Source organism: Poecilia reticulata, chromosome 19 (genome assembly GCF_904066995.2).
Source record: "Poecilia reticulata chromosome 19, P_reticulata-male-v2, whole genome shotgun sequence".
NCBI classification, from domain to species: Eukaryota; Metazoa; Chordata; class Actinopteri; order Cyprinodontiformes; family Poeciliidae; genus Poecilia; species Poecilia reticulata.
The window spans coordinates 18,054,917-18,072,563 of record NC_088848.1 but is presented as its reverse complement, the minus strand read 5'-3'; the positions used below and the strand labels follow the sequence as shown (position 1 = coordinate 18,072,563).

At 41.4% G+C, this 17,647-nt stretch overlaps 1 protein-coding gene and 1 long non-coding RNA gene across 3 annotated transcripts; one reads left to right on the top strand and one right to left on the bottom strand.

The window, feature by feature from the left end:
* Window positions 1-2,287: 2,287 nt before the first annotated feature.
* On the bottom strand, window positions 2,288-17,252 carry mettl9 (methyltransferase 9, His-X-His N1-histidine). 2 transcript variants are annotated; one of them, XM_008437709.3, is made up of 6 exons: window positions 17,062-17,252; window positions 16,729-16,887; window positions 5,508-5,698; window positions 5,228-5,437; window positions 4,132-4,316; window positions 2,288-4,040 (listed from the first exon to the last, which is right to left on the bottom strand). In XM_008437709.3, the coding sequence occupies exons 2-6, from the start codon at window positions 16,819-16,821 to the stop codon at window positions 3,814-3,816; spliced, it is 906 nt and encodes a 301-aa protein (XP_008435931.1). In that variant the 5' UTR covers window positions 16,822-16,887; window positions 17,062-17,252; the 3' UTR covers window positions 2,288-3,813. The 2 variants fall into 2 exon arrangements, with proteins under 2 accessions (XP_008435931.1, XP_008435930.1); XM_008437708.3 differs by lacking the exon at window positions 17,062-17,252 and having other exon boundaries at window positions 16,729-17,046.
* On the top strand, window positions 9,290-12,022 carry LOC145549109 (uncharacterized). Its single transcript, XR_014085069.1, has 4 exons — window positions 9,290-10,488; window positions 10,565-10,628; window positions 10,737-10,788; window positions 10,868-12,022. It is a non-coding gene; the product is annotated as an uncharacterized LOC145549109 (long non-coding RNA).
* Window positions 17,253-17,647: the final 395 nt, after the last annotated feature.

The following is a 17,647-nucleotide window of genomic DNA, read 5'->3' as shown; positions in this document are numbered from 1 at the left end:
CTTGGCTTTGGATGAACGGATATTTTTGTGCAGAATTAGCGGCGCATGGATTTCATTGATAAGTAAAGGTAAGACAACAATAAGATGTTTTTTTTTTTTATGAAATGTGCGTTTTGTGGGCTACATATAATTCAGTAAAGTAGAAGCGGTAGCTAATCTACCACAGCAATTATAAATAAAACATTAAGCCTAAAACATACTACAACAACAGACTAAATGTTTTGTTCTGTGTGCAAAATTCTTGAATGTTTTTTGGTGTTAAATCCTAAAACATGAAGTGGTATTGTTGTCAGTTGCTATGGCAACGAGTCTGCGTAGCTTGGAGAATACAGATCACTTTGCTGTGGATCATAGCACGAAATTAATACCTACATTTTTAAGTTTCACTCAGTTAACGCGTCTATGGATGACATGTAAATCATTAGTCTTTTTGTCCCCCCAGCGTTGTATGCCTGCGCGAAATTTCCGTACGTCCAATAACATGCATGGTGTCCAAGTCATAAGTCAGTGCCTCACCAGCAATGAACCTCACCGCCAGGGGCGGAGCCAGCAGTGGCGGAGCTAGACTTTTAAAGTTGGGGAGGCCAAGGGGGGGCCAGGACTACCTCTGGGAGGGCAAAATTTTAAATGTGTGTGTGTGTGCACACACACACGTATATACACTGCTCAAAAAAATAAAGGGAACACTTAACACAATATAACTCCAAGTAAATCAAACTTCTGTGAAATCAAACTGTCCACTTAGGAAGCAACACTGATTGACCCGACGAGGGTCCCCATTGTTTTTGCCAGAATTTATTTTATCCATCCATCCATCCATCCATCCATCCATTTTCTTCCGCTTATCCGGGGTCGGGTCGCGGGGGCAGCAGCTTCAGAAGGAAGGCCCAGACTTCCCTCTCCCCAGCCACTTCTTCCAGCTCCTCCGGAGGAATCCCAAGGCGTTCCCAGGCCAGCCGAGAGACATAGTCCCTCCAGCGTGTCCTGGGTCTTCCCCGAGGCCTCCTCCCGGTGGGACGTGCCCGGAACACCTCACCAGGGAGGCGTCCAGGAGGCATCCTGACCAGATGCCCGAGCCACCTCAACTGGCTCCTCTCGACGTGGAGGAGCAGCGGCTCTACTCTGAATCCCTCCCTGATGACCGAGCTTCTCACCCTATCTCTAAGGGAGAGCCCAGCCACCCTGCGGAGGAAACCCATTTCAGCCGGATTTATTTTATTTATGTATTTATTTTTGCATGGTTTCGCTACTCCAAAACGGACAGATGTTACGCCTGCCGCGCTCCTTCTGAGCATCGCTCTCCTTCTGGTTGCGGAGGGTCACGTCTTCACCTCCATTTGTTAAAACTGCGGGGCGAGTTACGTCTAATTCTTCGCAGCGGCGGAGCCGCGTCCTCATTGGTTGTGCAGCGCACTGCGCATGGATCTAATCAACTTCTGCACCTTAATTTATTTCCTCAAAGTAAACTGCCGGCTCCTCTGTTTAGACTGTAAATGGATAGCTCTATGTTGCATTCTCTTTAGTTTTCTCTGTTCTGTACTGGAGACTGGAGTTAAAGGCGCCGTTTCAACTAAAGGTTTGCAATGAGCTTCCTAACCAAGGTGTCCATAACTCAACACGCGGTCAGCTCTCGCTGGGAAAGACGCATTTAGCTCAGTGTCCATGAGATGATATTCAGAAAGGATTTTTTTATTGATTGATTTTAGTTGCCTCTGCGATGAACTCTTTGCGTAAAGTCTGTTATGACTCCATGTGCACCAGTCAAAGGTGTTAATTATAACCTGTCAAATGTCAGAACGGCTTAAAAAAAGCCCAAATATTCAGTTTAGTTATTTAAAAAAAAAAAAAAGATATATCTGTGTGTATATGTGTGTGTGTGTGTGCACACACATTTAAAATTTTGCCCCCCCAGAGGTAGTCTTGGCCCCCCTTAACCCCCCCAACTTTAAAAGTCTGGCTCTGCCACTGCTCACCGCACGTCACTGGTTTCAATGTATATTACCGAGTACATTCATTAGTATGCACCTGATGAGTCTACACAACAATCACAAAATCAATGTGATATGTCACGAGAAAAACTGGAGCTTCACACTTTGCTAAAAATAAATAAATTGTGTCATTATAAAAAACTTCTTGGTTTGACAGTAGATCACTTTTTTTGGGACAAAAATACTCACTTGGAAGTTTTACCACAAACAAAAACTTGTCTGATTTGAATATAATGTCCAGTGACACTGGATGAAAACAAAACAAACAAAAAACAAAAAAACACAAAAGACAAATCATCTAAAAAATGGTTAATTTTTATTCAGGAACACAACTTTTACTCATAAAAACATTATGGCACATTTCTGAATTGTCATTTGGCACCATCATCTGGAACCCCACCCTTTTTTATGGTCAAATGGTTGGGGACAAAAACACACTAAAATAATAATTAAAAAAAATAGATTCCACATTATTAAATTCAAAACCAACCGATGACACCATCATATGTCAGAGCTAGACTTCTTAACATACTTGTAGAAAAACCTCCAAAATGAACATGTCGGAAAAAGTGTTAAAAAGTTCTAAGGTGCCATTAGAACTTTACATTTTTGCTCTTGTTCAACATATAACCTCATTTTAGCCACCAGGCCTCAAAAGATGTAATTTCGTCAGCTGTACTTCCAGAAAACCTTGTGTAAAATAATTAGCAAAGTTCTTCTTTTTTTTTTTTAAATCAGCAGCTTGCAATTTGTGCCAAGTGTAGGCATTTTTCTAATCTTAGTGTTTCCCCTCCATTTACAGTCAATGTAACAGAGACCATAATGGCTGCTTCAACTTACTTTATGTGCGTAATATGACATTATTATGTCACATGACCAAGTGGCTTCCCATTTAAAATGAACAGTGCAGAAATCAAAGTTACCGATTCCACCCATGAGCAAGAAAAAAAAAAATCAACTGCTAAAAGCATTTTGTCCTAGAAGGCAACATCCACAGTCAGATACAGATCAAATGAATTAAGATCTCACCAAGTCTGAAACAATTATACACAAAGAAATGTTGAAGACTGCAACGATAAAATGCGTGCAGCAGTAAAAATAGTAGGAAACTGCAAGTAGCTCTTAGACAACAAAAAAAAAGTATCAGAAAACTGAATGGTTAAAAAAATAAAATAAAAATGGTGGGTCCTTGTCTTTAATTTTGCCCCAGGCCCTAAAATGATTCAGTCTGCCTGTTTTTGTAGGTTCACTCCTATGCATGTCAGATTTACAGGTTAGTGAGCGAATTTGAGAGCTTTTACTAATACATTTGATAGAAAGCACAAAAGGCAGTGTTATATGTTCACATTGTTTTGCTGAACCTTTACTCAGTATCCAGGAAATGTAAAGAATATTCTACTTTTTCCTTTAGTATTTACAGCTGTTGTCATGTACTAAAAGTAACCAAAAAAAAAAAAAGATGTTTATCTTTACTGGTGAAGTTAACATTTAAATCTCAACACAAAACACAAGTACAAGACTTTACAGATTAACACTTACAGAACAGTGATGATGTGTTAGACGAACCAAATCTTTAGTGGCTATCTCGATAGCCTCTCTTTTTTTTTTCCATTATTGCTTAAATAGTTGAGGTATCTCTGGATCCAAAAGTTCTAAACCGCAGCACCTGAGGTTCACTTGCGACTCCCCATTTCCACCCAAGTCGGAAACGGATGACTGCAAGAACGACACGTTTTACATTGCACCAACACCCATGAAGAAAAAAAAAGAAACCTCTAAAACATTTGGAGCGCATCCCCCACCCCGACAATCGGTTCCATTCTCACTAAGGAGAATCTCCAGCGTCCTCTGATGCCTTGAGAACAAAAACTGCATCATCCAGTACATAGTAGTCGTTATACATGTCGCCTTCGCAGAGGTACGGCAGTCGGGTCACGGCCTCCAACTCAAAACCCGCCCGCTTGAAAACCTCACTGCACAGATTTGTGACTTGCTCCTCCCACGTCTTTCCCGCGATTTTAATGTGCTCTTTTGGACGCTCCCACTTCCCTCCTAGGAGATGAGGAGAAAAAATAAAGTACTTTTTATTTTATTTAGATTGGAAATCAAATCAAAAGCATAACTTTGTTGTTTCCCCACTGACCGACTTCAATGTAAGGTTGGAAGGGAAGCACAGCAGCCAAGACGAGCCTTCCCGTCTTGGGGAGCAGGGAGCTCCTGATGTCCCGCAGGAGATGCAGAGGGTCGTCGCAGCGGTCCAGCAGGTTCAGGCAGCTGATTACGTCATACTGGAAACCAGTGTGCTGCCACTCATCTATACCCAGCAGTCTATGCACAACAGAAGGGCGCATAAACCCTATTGTCACTCTCTGCTAACTGAAAATAACTATTTCAATGGGACTGAATTAATAGATAAAATCGCTGAAAGTAATGAAATGCTGAAAAAAAAACCCATCCTGTTTCTCAGGACATAATAAATAGGATCTACTCTTTCACGGGTTCCGAAACTAGTTGAATATAACTATCCACAATGCCATTTTTCAATAATATTATCTTATGGAGGGTAACTTAAAGGGAAATTGCTATAAATTAAGACTTGTCAAATGCAAGAAACAAAATAGAGTTAATGCATACGAACAGCAAATTCACAAAAATTGGAGCAACCATTAGTGGTTACCGTTTTCCCCTTCCATATCACTGCAATTTTTGTCGATTCATCCTATAAAATGTTCCCGTCTACTGGGGAACATTTGGTACTGATCGTTATTCAGCTTAAACGCACCTTGGGTACATTTTGTACCCAGGTCAAGTACCGTGTTTGAGCTGGGATCATAATTTTCCATTTTTTTAGGAGTAAAACTGAGAAAAATGGGAATGAGAACAAAATTGGAAACAGTGTAGCAAGACATTTTTGGGTTATAATAAAAGTTGGATGCAATTAACACGGCAAATCTTGGCATTTTTAAGGATATTTATCACCATAAATCATAAAAATGTTTAACCACCACAAGAACAATACAAAAAACTGAAACAGAAGTAGGAGGGGACAAAATGGTAATGCACACATATAAACTGGCTAAAGAGTCAACTGACCTGAGGAGAATGAAAACAGTAGATCATTTTTTAAATGATTGATCCCACAAATATGACTGTTTTAATAACTTAAACAGGTTCAAAAACATTTCAAAACTTGCGTCTCTCATCTCAGTAAGTGAACCGTTTCCCCCCCCCACACTCACGTGTAATTCCTCCTCTGGAGATGCCACTTCATTGGTGGCGAGACCTCAGTAGCGTAGACCTGCTTGAAGTGGACTCCCATAACTTCCGTGACTCCTCCGTCCCCGGCTCCGAGATCCAGCAGCCTGTCGGCCTCCCAGTCCGGGCCGATCCGTAGCAACTGCTGGAACTGATAGGCAGAAAAGACGAACATGGAGCCCCGGCCCAGAAAGCTGAGGCGGGTGGCAGATCAGAGAGACGGAAGGCCTCAGTTTGAAACACAAGACAGCCGATAACACTCACCCATTGATGGAGGTGCGGGACACCATGGGACTGAGGACAGTTGATACCAGAGAGTGATAGAGCTGTGTGAAAAGCCAGCCGGACTTCTCCTGGCTGTGCTTGAGAAACGCCTTGGTGTCAGTGTCCAAATGGCTCTGGACAAACAGGGGGCGCACAGATTCTCCCAGCAGGTCCGGACAGCACTGATACCACTAAACGCAGGCAGGGCAAGGTGGAAGAAAACAAGGCAACAACAAATGACTTCAACTGTTTTTATATAGCTAATGCGAAAATAGATTTTCACATTACATACTCAGAATTTAAAAAAGGATAATGTGTGTGTAGAGATCCAAAATCTCAGTTTTGAGGGTGTTGCTCCAAGATTTGTTACAAGACATCTTGTTTATAATGTGCCATAAACAAATTACAGCAAATTATATTTTGATTTTGCAGAAAATCAAATGCTTTTCTGCATTTGATTTGCTTATGTTTGGATCAGTGACGTGCGGTCATGGAAAAATAATATATAATAATAAAATCATTTATATTGCTATTTTCACCCTGTGGTTTGTACTATACAGTACCTATTTTTTACTTAGCTTAACCAATTCTGATCATTTTTTCTTCAAAATCGATGGGTTTTCGCACTTTCCCATTCAAATCCTCAGAAATGAAGCCGGTGAGGCAGCAGCGAGCTGAGCTTAACCTATTTTATTGCCGGCGTCCTGTCTGTACGCCGGCAATAAAATGGCTAAAAAACATTTAATATATGAACTGATTTTCCATAATCTAGCTTATGTCTATAATGTACAGTGTTTTTTTTTGTCTCCAACTGTGTGTATATCGTGTTTTGTGTGCGGAGGACCGATCAGAGAACAGACTTGAGGTGAGGCAGGCAGTTCTCTTGCCTCATGGCAGGGGGCGCTCATGTTCCCAGACATTGTGACTGCACAACTGCAGAGTAAGACACAGCGAGCTAGCCATACAGTAAATAAGTAAAAGTACAGCGATACATTTGTTTTCTCCCGTCTTCCGACGTCAACATGAAAGACTACATTTCTACACTATTTAAACGGAGTAGAAAAGACATGCCGAGAATAGACTTGGCTTTGGATGAACGGATATTTTTGTGCAGAATTAGCGGCGCATGGATTTCATTGATAAGTAAAGGTAAGACAGCAATAAGAAGTTTTTGTTTTGTTTTTTAATGAAATGTGCGTTTTATGGGCTACAGTTTGTATGTCTAAGTAATTCAGTAAAGTAGAAGCGGTAGCTAATCTAGTTTTATTGGTGTTAAATCCTAGAACATTAAGAGGCATTGTTGTCAGTTGCCATGGCAACGAGTCTGCTTGTAGCTTGGACCCCTTTGCTGTGGATCATATCACGAAATTGATACCTACATTTCTTAGTTTCACTGAGTTAACGCGGCTATGGATGACATGTAAAAGATTAGTCTTTTTGTCCGCCAGCGTTGTATGCCTGCGCGAAATTTCCGTACGTCCAATAACATGCATGGTGTCTATAATCGTAAGTCAGTGCCTCACCAGCATTGAACCTCACCCCACGTCACTGGTTTGGATTTTATAAAATGGTTTTTACTGCTTTCCAACTTCTAGCTCTGTATTGGTAATAACTGTACACTGTTTGATTTGATATTTTAAAAGTGACAAATGGTTAATCAAGTAAAGAATTTGTCATGCTACACCAGGTTTTATTTGACCAAACTACCTGACCCCTGATAGATGTTTTTGGTTTACTACTTCCGTGGAGAAAGGTGGAACTATTCTCGGGAGTGGCGGGTGTTACCAACATAAGAGCACGGTCAGGGGAGGCAGAGCCTCACCTGTCATAATGGAAAAATAATATAATAAAATCATTTATAAAAAATATTTTCACCCTGTGGTTTGTACTATAAAGTACCTATTTTTCATTTAATTTAACCAAATCAGATTTTTTTTTCTTCTTCAAAATTGCTGAATTTTCGCATTTTCTCATTCAAATGAATGGAAGCGAAGCGGGTGAGGCAGCAGTGAGCTAAGGCCTCACCTGGGATTGCACAACCTCTCGCCAACTGCACTGGAGGCCATTCTTTGAGAGCATGCTCCTCCTGTCTGCACGTCACCAATAAAATGGTTAAAAACATTTAATGTATGGGTACTGCGCACCCCTAACAGATTTAGCGGGGGTACGCAGTACCTGCGAGAGAGGGGAGCGGCTGTAAAAAAAAATAAAATCATTGGGTTCACTGTGCAGCCGTGAGTGCTCCCACTAATCAGCCGTGACCGACTAGATTTTCAAGAACAATCTAAAACATAACTTAATCAGTTAATAGCTTTCCCCCCCATTCCATATTGTTTCTGAACTCTTCGTGCTTTACTAGAGCAGGGAAGGCTTTGAGTTGATCTCGGCATTAGGTGACAAACTGAACGCCGCCAGGAGGCTGAGACCAGCACGTCCTCCTCTGGCTCACTTAAGACGTTCGTAACTTTATTAAAGAACAACACAAAAAAAAATTAGACAAAACGTGTTCAAATTAATGACACAACAAAAATAATAATGTGATTCTGTGCGTTTCGGTCCCATGCCAATATAACGAGCAGAGCAGGAGTTTAAAATTAACTAATTAACCACCGCTGTGTTCAGGGAGGCTTATTTACGACCGCAAAATAAATATCAAGCCTGAAAACTTGATATCTTAACGGACGGAATGTTATATTTTTAACGTAATCTCTGGGCGGCTTGTGGAGCGCAGGCGGTTACCATGGCAACGGGTGTGAAATGCCGTTGAATGAAATGAAATGCCAACGTCGAATCCAAGGCCCTACAAGTTTTAGGCATTTCCCTAATTCAGCACACATGACTTTAATTGACGTCTGATTAACAGGATTTTGCTGAACTGAAAACATGCAGGTCAGTTTGATTGAGGACAAGGTTTGGGGAAGAACTAGTAATATAAATGTTCAATCAATGTAAGCTGTTTGTCGCACCCCTCCACCACCACCCGCCATTTAACGGTGTGCTAATGACAAAGTGAGACGGGGAATAAAAAGGTGCGAGTGCGAGGTTTAGAACTTGAACTCATTTTAGACTTAATATTAACCGTTTTCCAGATTATTACCTGAAAGAGTTGAGTTCATTTTAATTCAGACTTCAGCAACTTAGATCGTATTTACCTGCCTGCTGTAGTTTCAAACAACATGCAGCGTCCCGGTTGAAAAGATGGACAGGAGGTCATAAAATTAGCATATGCAGGGAGGCAAGGCAACATCACTTGAATCACTCTGGGAAAATGAAATTTACCCAGTTCACGGGAGATCAGAAATCTCCCGTTTACATCTGGGATGGTGTAAAAAATTGAACATAAAATATTTTGAACCACTAACATTTAATTTGTAAGACATTTTTCTTAGCTAATAGCATGCTCTGATTGAAAATTGTATTATCTAGTTTTAGAATTAATTCAGTCAATGATGAATGTATTTGAAATTGTATTTTCTGTGATTATATCAGAATCAAATGGAAATTGTGTGATATGAAAATGTTTTGTTTACTATTAGAAAATTGTTCAGGTTTATGGTGAATGATTGTCTTAATTTTTATTTGAACATTAGGTTAGAAAAAGGAATTATATTCCATTCTATTATGTTGATTGTATGTATTACATTTTGGTTTTATAGCAGGAGATTTTGAGTTTGCTGAGTGCAGAAAAACAAATTGGGTTCTTGAAAGATAAACTTTTTCTTTATTTAAATACAGAATTAAAGGTTTGTTCCTGACAGCAGGAGAGAAACCAGAATTTCACAGCTACTTTTCAAATTACCTTCCTCTGTTTCTCTTTGCCCAGATGGCTGTAGAGCCGCAGGAGGTCGGATAGTCTTTCCAATCATTTTGTTTAACACGAAGGAGAGAATGGCCTTTGATTTTGGCAGTAAAAAAGGGAAGGTCTAAGTTTCTCTAAGATAGCTCCTGGTTGGATGAGCAAAGATACGCCTTATTTGAATCTTTGACTATAAAACGTTCTGCACAAGTAACAGATCAGATTTTGCCCTTGCAATTTCTCCAAAGACATCTTTGCTGTCCCTATCTTTGTCTCAGGTAATGAAGGTATGTCCCTGATATTTTGCAGTTTCTGTTCTATCTTCATACTTTGTTCTGATTGGATTAAATTCTGCAACTCTGTGACGTCATCACGCATTGTTGCGTTTCTGTGCCCACACAGGGTCGCCGAGAGGAACCCGGGATTTCAACAGGAAGAGAGAGCCAGATTGTTTTCCAAATTTAAACACACAAATAATTCGTCCTCAACTCTATCTATCCATCCATCTATTCATCTATCGATCGATTGATCGATCGAGCGTCGCTGATGCAAGGTCGAAGGGAGCCATGATGGGGCGGACACAGTGAGCTGACTGATTGCCCTCGCAAAATATGAATTTAACAGGGGGGAGGAGAGGGTTTGCAAAGAATCCATGAAGCTAGACGACGCCCCAATGGGCGCAGCGAGGTTGCCGGCTGATGGGACAGGTGACGGCGTCCTCCTGGAGGTGAGCTGGAAAAGACGATCCGGGCAGAGGAGTCCACGACAAGATCAGCAAGGGAGGGCTGACGAGGGTCAGTGGTGGGAAGAAAGGGATGGCGGATCGAAGAGAGGCCAGGATGGGGGCAGCTGAAAGTCACAACAACCATGCACACACACACCTAGGGATAATTTGGAAAGGCCAATTAACCCAACAGTCATGCTTTTGGACTACGGGAGGAAGCTGGAGTACCCGGAGAGAACCCACGCATGCACAGGGAGAACATGCAAACTCCATGCAGAAAGACCGGGGCCGGGAATTGAACCCAGAACCTTCCTGCTGCAAGGCAACAGCTCTACCAACTGTGCCACTGTGCAGCCCACATTACAAACAAAATATCTAAAACATTTTTGAAAAAGTACCTCCAAATGAACCACCCAATACAGGGGATGCTGGAGGTAGCCAAAGAAACCCCAAAATTACAGGTAAACAACCTGGTTGTCCATTACAAAAAGAAGCAATACATTCAAGGTGAGTAATGTCGTTTTCTCTTCATGGCAGGAAAGAAGGTCCAAAAGACCCAGTAGACGACGTGGCTTCCAAACAAAAAGTCAGAAGGCCCCAGGTAAGGACCTCACTTTGAGGAATCTATTTAGTCTTTTCTTCTATTGTGTTTGTATTCATTTTGTCAGATAGGTAGTAACATTTCTCCTCCTTTTTTGCGGGAAAACAGCGAGGAGTACCCAGGATTTCAGTTTCCACCGAAGAAACAATATAATCCCCAGGTAAGTGAATCAATTTCAGGGAATTAAACAGAGAAAACAACTAATAAGTGAATAAAACTTGACCTTTGACCCTCCACAGGTCATGCAAAACAAGTGAAAGTGACAAACCATCCGTTACATGCCGAACCCTTACAAACTGCATGATAACAAAACCTCTGTCCAACCGTCCATTTTCCTCTGCTGTTTCTGGGTCATGTGGTAACAGCTTCAGAAGGGAGGTCCAGACTTCCCTCTCCCCAGCCACTTCTTCCAGCTCCTCAGGGGGAATCCCAAGGCGTTCTCAGACCAGCCGAGAGACATGGTCCCTCCAGCGTGTCCTGGGTCTTCCTTGGGGCCTCCTCCTGGTGGGACGTGCCCAGAACACCTCATCAGGGAGGCGCCCGGGAGGCATCCTTACCAGACGCCCGAGCCACCTTAACTGGGTCCTCTCAACTTGGAGAAGCAGCGGCTCTACTCTGAGTCGCTCCCGAATGTTGAAGCTTCTCACCCTATTTCTAAGGGAGAGTCCAGACACCCTGCAGAGGAAACCCATTTTGGCCGCTTGTATCCGTGATCTTGTTCTTTTGGTCATGACCCAAAGCTCATGACCACAGATGAGGTGGGAACGTAGATCGACTGGTAAATCGAGAGCTGTCTCTGTTTGACTCTGCTCTCTCTTCACCACTACAGACCGGTACAGCGCCTGCTTCACAGCAGACACTGCCCCGATCCGCCTGTCGATCTCCTGCTCCCTTTTTCCCTCATTTGTGAACAAGATCTCCAGATACTTAAACTCCTCCACTTGAGGCAGGAACCCCTCTCCCAATCTCTCCCAGAGAGGAGACATTCCACGTCCCAAGAGCCAGGTTCTGCAACTGAAGATCAGGTCGATGGGAACCCCTCCCTCAAGCACCATCCAGATTCAGAAGAGGACAGGACAGTTTAGGACAGAAGTTTTGAACACACAATCATAGCAATGCCTGCAGCTGCCCCAAAACCCAGGCCAAAACTTAACCCGCTCACAAACGACTCTCCACAATTTGTTAAAAAGCCCCACATGCTCCAGCTTGGACGCTGCCGCTCTTGATTAAAATTTTCAAGAATAGCTTCCACTATTTCATCCTCATCTGATTCGTTTAAATTGTAAGATCTTTTAAGTTTTTTAATAAGACCTGTAATTTCACCTAGCAACTCCTCTGTATTCAAATGTTGTAATCTCCTCCTTTGAACCCTGATATAAAAATCCTCAATTTCATCTCTCAGGTTGTTGTCCATGTTTAAAGTTTGAAAAGTGTCTTCCAGTCTTTCTCCAGTGCTCGAATGAAAGATCTTGGGAAAGTTCAAGTACTTAGAGACAGTTTTATGATGTCATAACAAGAGAATGATATTATGACATCACAGAGAGAGTGATGTTATAACTGACATACATTTGGATTTGCATATATTTATGCATTTTATAAAATATGTTGATATGGTTTTCTTTTGCATATTATTGAAATGTGTTTAATCTAGGTCATGCTAATTCTGCTATTATATTGTTTTTGTCCTGTTTTAGTTTGTGAGAAAGTGTGGTGGGAATTTAACATTATGGCTCCTCCTTGCAGGAACTTGTTTTATCCCAGACACTGACCTTCCCTCGATGCCCATTGTGTTTTACCAAATCTCTTTATTGCTGTTACAGATGGTTAATCAAACTGAGCTTTACTACAGTTTTATACAAATATATGATTCATGTATGTTCTTGCATTGTTCCAAAATGCAAGTTGATAGAAACTAAAATATAAAAATGGCATTCAGTAAATAAAAGGTCAGTATTTTATTTTACTTGCTTTACTTTCTTTGAAAAGGATAAGAAGGATGGTCATGTTTTATTTTATTTCTTCAGCTCACTTCCACTGGATGCAGGATTATTGCTTATATCTGAAGATTGGAATTTGTGATTGTGGAGTCCCTTTTGTCATCACATTCTTATATTTTCTTTTTTATTTCTTTATTTCATAACTCAGTTTTTCTGACTTGAAGCTTGGTTCAGCTTTCATGCTCACTTCTGGGCCCTGCCAAGAGTTGGAATTGTTCAATCAGAAAACTTCTCAAAAATGCCATGTAGTTGCATTTTATTCATGCTGCAGTATATAACTTAAATAAAAAACATGTTTTCTCCATATTTGTTAAAGCTGCGTTACCATGTCATGACAGTTTGTTATGAGACAGATAATCATTGAAAACAATCAATCTCCTCCACCTCCTTCCTGAACTACTATTATCTAAAGTACTGCATTACCAGATAGCACACGATGTTAAATCAACGTTGAATTATAGTTAGAATAGTTGATTTTTGATTGAAGTCGACAAATGACGGTGGATCAACCATCAAACAACCATCCAATCAAACAGTTGAAACTGTCATTGAATCTATGTTGTTTTGTGGTTGAAATCTAATGAATGAAATCCATTTGTCTGATCAACATCTGATCAATGTTGAATCAATGTCAGCTGTTTTGCCACACACCTTCCCCTCCTCATCATAGCTCTGGGTGAAAGCATTTTATTACTGAGGAGGGGTTATCACATTTTTAATGATACTGATAGTCAGTGCTGATTCCTTTCTGTATATTTTCTTACTTGTTCATAAAAATTCTTACAGACAGTTTGTGTGTGATATATTGACACGAAAACATCTACAACTTACTACAAGGAGTGGAGCGGTCCACCCCCACCATTTACATGAGTGGGATCTCCCACCCACACAGTCACTTTGCTGTTGGCTTGTTGGCAAAAGATGTTAATTCAATGTTGAGTTATGATCACAAAAGTTGAATTTATGGTTAAGGCTGACAACAGAAGCTGGATCAACCATCAAACAACCATTCAATTCTAGCCTATTAACTAACATTGAAAATGTGTCATTGAATCAATGTTGTTTTGTGGTTCATATCAAATAAATGAAATGCCAACGTCAAATCCAGTGTGTTTCAGCACTGGTCCTCCAGGCCCTACAAGTTTTAGGCATTTCCCTAATTCAGCACACATGACTTTAATTGACGTCTGATTAACAGGATTTTGCTGAACTGAAAACATGCAGGTCAGTTTGATTGAGGACAAGGTTTGGGGAAGAACTAGTAATATAAATGTTCAATCAATGTAAGCTGTTTGTCGCACCCCTCCACCACCACCCGCCATTCAAACAACCAACCCCTTTCCCTCCACCTCCCAAAGACACACACACACCCCTTTCCCTCCACCTCCCAAAGACACACACACACCCCTCTCCCGCCACCGCCCACCCCTCACCTGGTCTGCCCCTCAATCTCTCCCCCCTTTCCACTTTCCTCCCCTCCTCCTTGGGCTCCAGGTGAAACAACTTTAATTTTAGATGTGGGTTAATCACGTTTTAACTTAAGGACTATGTGTTGACAACATTGAGTTGTGATTCTGTTCTGTACCCAGATTGCACACAATGGCAATTGAACATTGAATTAACATCTTTTGCCAACAGCGAAGTGGCTGTGTGTTTGGGAGATCCGACTCATGTAAATAGCAGGGGTGGACCGCTCCACTCCTTGTAGTAAGTTGTAGATGTTTTTGTGTCAATATATCACACACAAATGGTCAGTAGGAATTTTTATGAACAAGTAAGAGAATGTACAGAAATGAATTATCACCCACTATCCTCTACAGTGGTTAATTTTAAATGTGATAACCTTCACTCACTAATAAAATGCTCTGACCCACAGCTCTGATGAGGAGGAGAAGAGGGGAAGGTGTGTGGTAAAACAGCTGACATCGATTCAACATTGATCGGACATCAGCATTTCATTCATTAGATTTCAATCACAAAACAACATTGATTCAATGACAGTTTCAACATTTGTTACTTGGCTAGAGGTGGATGGTTGTTTGATGGTTGATCCACCGTCAGTTGTCGACCTCAACCAAAAACCAACCATTCTGACTGTAATTCAATGTTGATTTACCATTGTGTGCAATCTGGGCAGTTTGTTGCATTCCTTCTCACCTCCTCATCTCCCCCTACTCCCTCCCAGAAGTCCAACTAAACGCAAACCGGAAGGAATAGCATGCCGCTGCAAGATGCTGTGGTAGCCATGCTGGTTTAGTATGCCTTCAATTTTGAATAAATCCCCAACAGTGTCACCAGCAAAGCACCCAGCTGTGTGTCCACCTGACTTCTGCACAACACAGCTGATGGTCCCAACCCCATTTATAAGGAAATATATACCACTTATTAACCTGACAGGGAACACCTGTGAAGTGAAAACCATTTCAGGTGACTACCTCTTGAAGCTCATCAAGAGAATGCAGTGTGTGTGCAAAGCAGTAATGACAGCAAAAGATTGCTACTTTGAAGAAATTAGAATATAAGGCGTATTTTCAGTTTTACACTTTTGTTTAGTACATATTTCCACATGTGTTAATAGTTTTGATGTCTTCGGTGTGAATCTACAATGTCAATAGTCAAGAAAATAAAAGAAACTCATTGAATGAGTAGGTGTGTCCAAACTTTTGGTCTGTAGTGTATATATACCCTCCTGATCAAAATCTTAAGACTAGTCAAAAAAAGTGCAAGAATTTGCATTTTGCACTATTGGATCTTAAGAAAGCTCTAAGTAGAGCTTCACAATGTTAAAGGAAAAAAATCAGTGCAAGAGACAAGAACTTTTGAGCAGGGAATTTTCTGAAAACTGCATTCATACTCAATGGAACAATGAAGCTTCAGGTTGTGCAGGGGCATCAAACAGCAGCTGGCTATGTGGAGATGTTGCAGCGGGCATCCCTCATGACTGAGGGCCCTCGTCTGTGTGGTAATGATCGGGTTTTTCAACAGGACAATGCGGCAGTTCACAATGCCCGCCTGACAAAGGAGTTCTTCCAAGAGAATAGCATCACTCTTTTGGACCACCCTTCATGTTCCCCGGATCTAAACCCAATTGAGAACATTTGGGGATGGATGACAAGGGAAGTTTACAAAAATGGACATCAGTTCCAGACAGTGGATGCCCTTTGTGAAGCCATCTTCAACACTTGGAGCAACATTCCCACTAGCTTCCTGGAAACACTGGCATCAAGCCTAAACGACTGTTTGAAGTCATCAACAAGAATGGTGGAGCTACTCATTACTGAGTACTTTTTTTGACACTTTGATTTCTGTTTTGGGGTTTTATTGTTTGTTTTTTTTTAGCTATGGTATTAAACTTTTGATCAGCTGAAAAAAATCATGTTTGAGTGTAAATGCAGTTTTCAATTAATTCCCCGCTCAAAAGTTTTTGTCTCTTACGCCGATTTCTTCTTTTAAAATTGTGAAGCTCTACTTATAACCTTCTAAAGATCCAATAGTGCAAAATGCAAATTCTTGCAGTTTTTTAGCTGGTCTTAAGATTTTGATCAGGAGTATATATATATTTTTTTTGCATGTAGCCTCTCTGACTAGGGTTACTTGTGGTGGTGGATAAACAACAGAGGGAAGCCGTTGTGGTGGATGTAGCAATACCAAGTGATTACAACATCAGGAAAAATAGAGCACTAGAAACTGGAAAAATACCAGGGCCTCAGAGAGGAACTGGAAAAGGCCTGGAAGGTGAAGACCACAGTGGTACTTGTGGTCATCGGGGCCCTCGGGGCAGTCACCCCCAAACTGGAGAAGTGGCTAAAACAGATCCCAGGAACAACATCAGACATCTCAGTCCAGAAATGTGCAGTACTAGGTACAGCCAAGATACTGCGCAGAACCCTCAAGCTCCCAGGCCTCTGGTAGAGGACCCGAGCTCAGAGGATGAAACAGACCATCCACGGAGGGTGAGAAGGGATTTTATATAATTTTTTTTCTGTAATAGTACCCCCAAGAATTTAAACACACACATTTAACCCCCCCACCCCATTGGTGTGACAGCATGGCAAAAATCTTTTTCACGGCAGTGTGAAGCTCCCATGTATTCACATCCTTACCTCCAGGTGGTCAGCTGTTCCCGCCTCACCCTCCACCATACTCATAAAGAGAGAGCGGACCAGCGGACTTCGGATGTGTTTCCCTGTCCACATCCTCTTGAAGGAGAGCAGGAAGGCCACGTAGCCCAGCACCCAGGCTACAAAAATCAGTATTCTCAGCTGCACATGACACATAATGGAAGAAAAAAAGAAGTCTGAGCGATGAAAGCTGACAGAAAGCGGCTGAGAAGTCTGTACAGCGGCCACAGAAAGATGTGCTTAATAATGAATGGTGACAGAACAAGGAGGTGGAAATCGACACGTCTCCGCTTTCAAAGCGACAACCAAACAAACCTGAGGAGGGCGCGGTGGGTTTAAGGACACCTGCTACTGTTTAAATCTTCTTAATCTTCTGGGGGGGAAAAACATTGTCTGCTGGGGTAGAACTTACAATGTCCAGTTGGGTTTAAAGCCGTGCGAGTCTCTGACCTGATACAACAAAAACAAGAAGTTAGTTCCGCATAATGCACTTCCTCGTTTGCGCGATGCGGCCCTGCGCAGCTTCTGCGTGGTTGACTTGAAATCTAAAAACTGGCCTTTGACCCAACAAACGCAACCATATACAACAGTTTTACAAGCAAAAACAGCAGAAAAAGGTCTATCTAATACAAAACAAATAACATAGATTGAGAAAATAGTTTTTGACTTGTTTGTCCTTGGACGGTCACACGGACACCCCGAAATGAGCTTTTTTACAAATAATTTTCAAAGGTAAAGCCCACATACATTTTCTTTCAAATTAGTCGTCGCGTAACAAAATTAATAGTAAAAATAAAACTTTAATGACCTCTTGTGGGGTAATCCGTATCTCGTTCATATGCTCACTTACAAAAAACTCGAAATCTTACGGTGGTTTAATTTCAATACAGACAAACAGAAT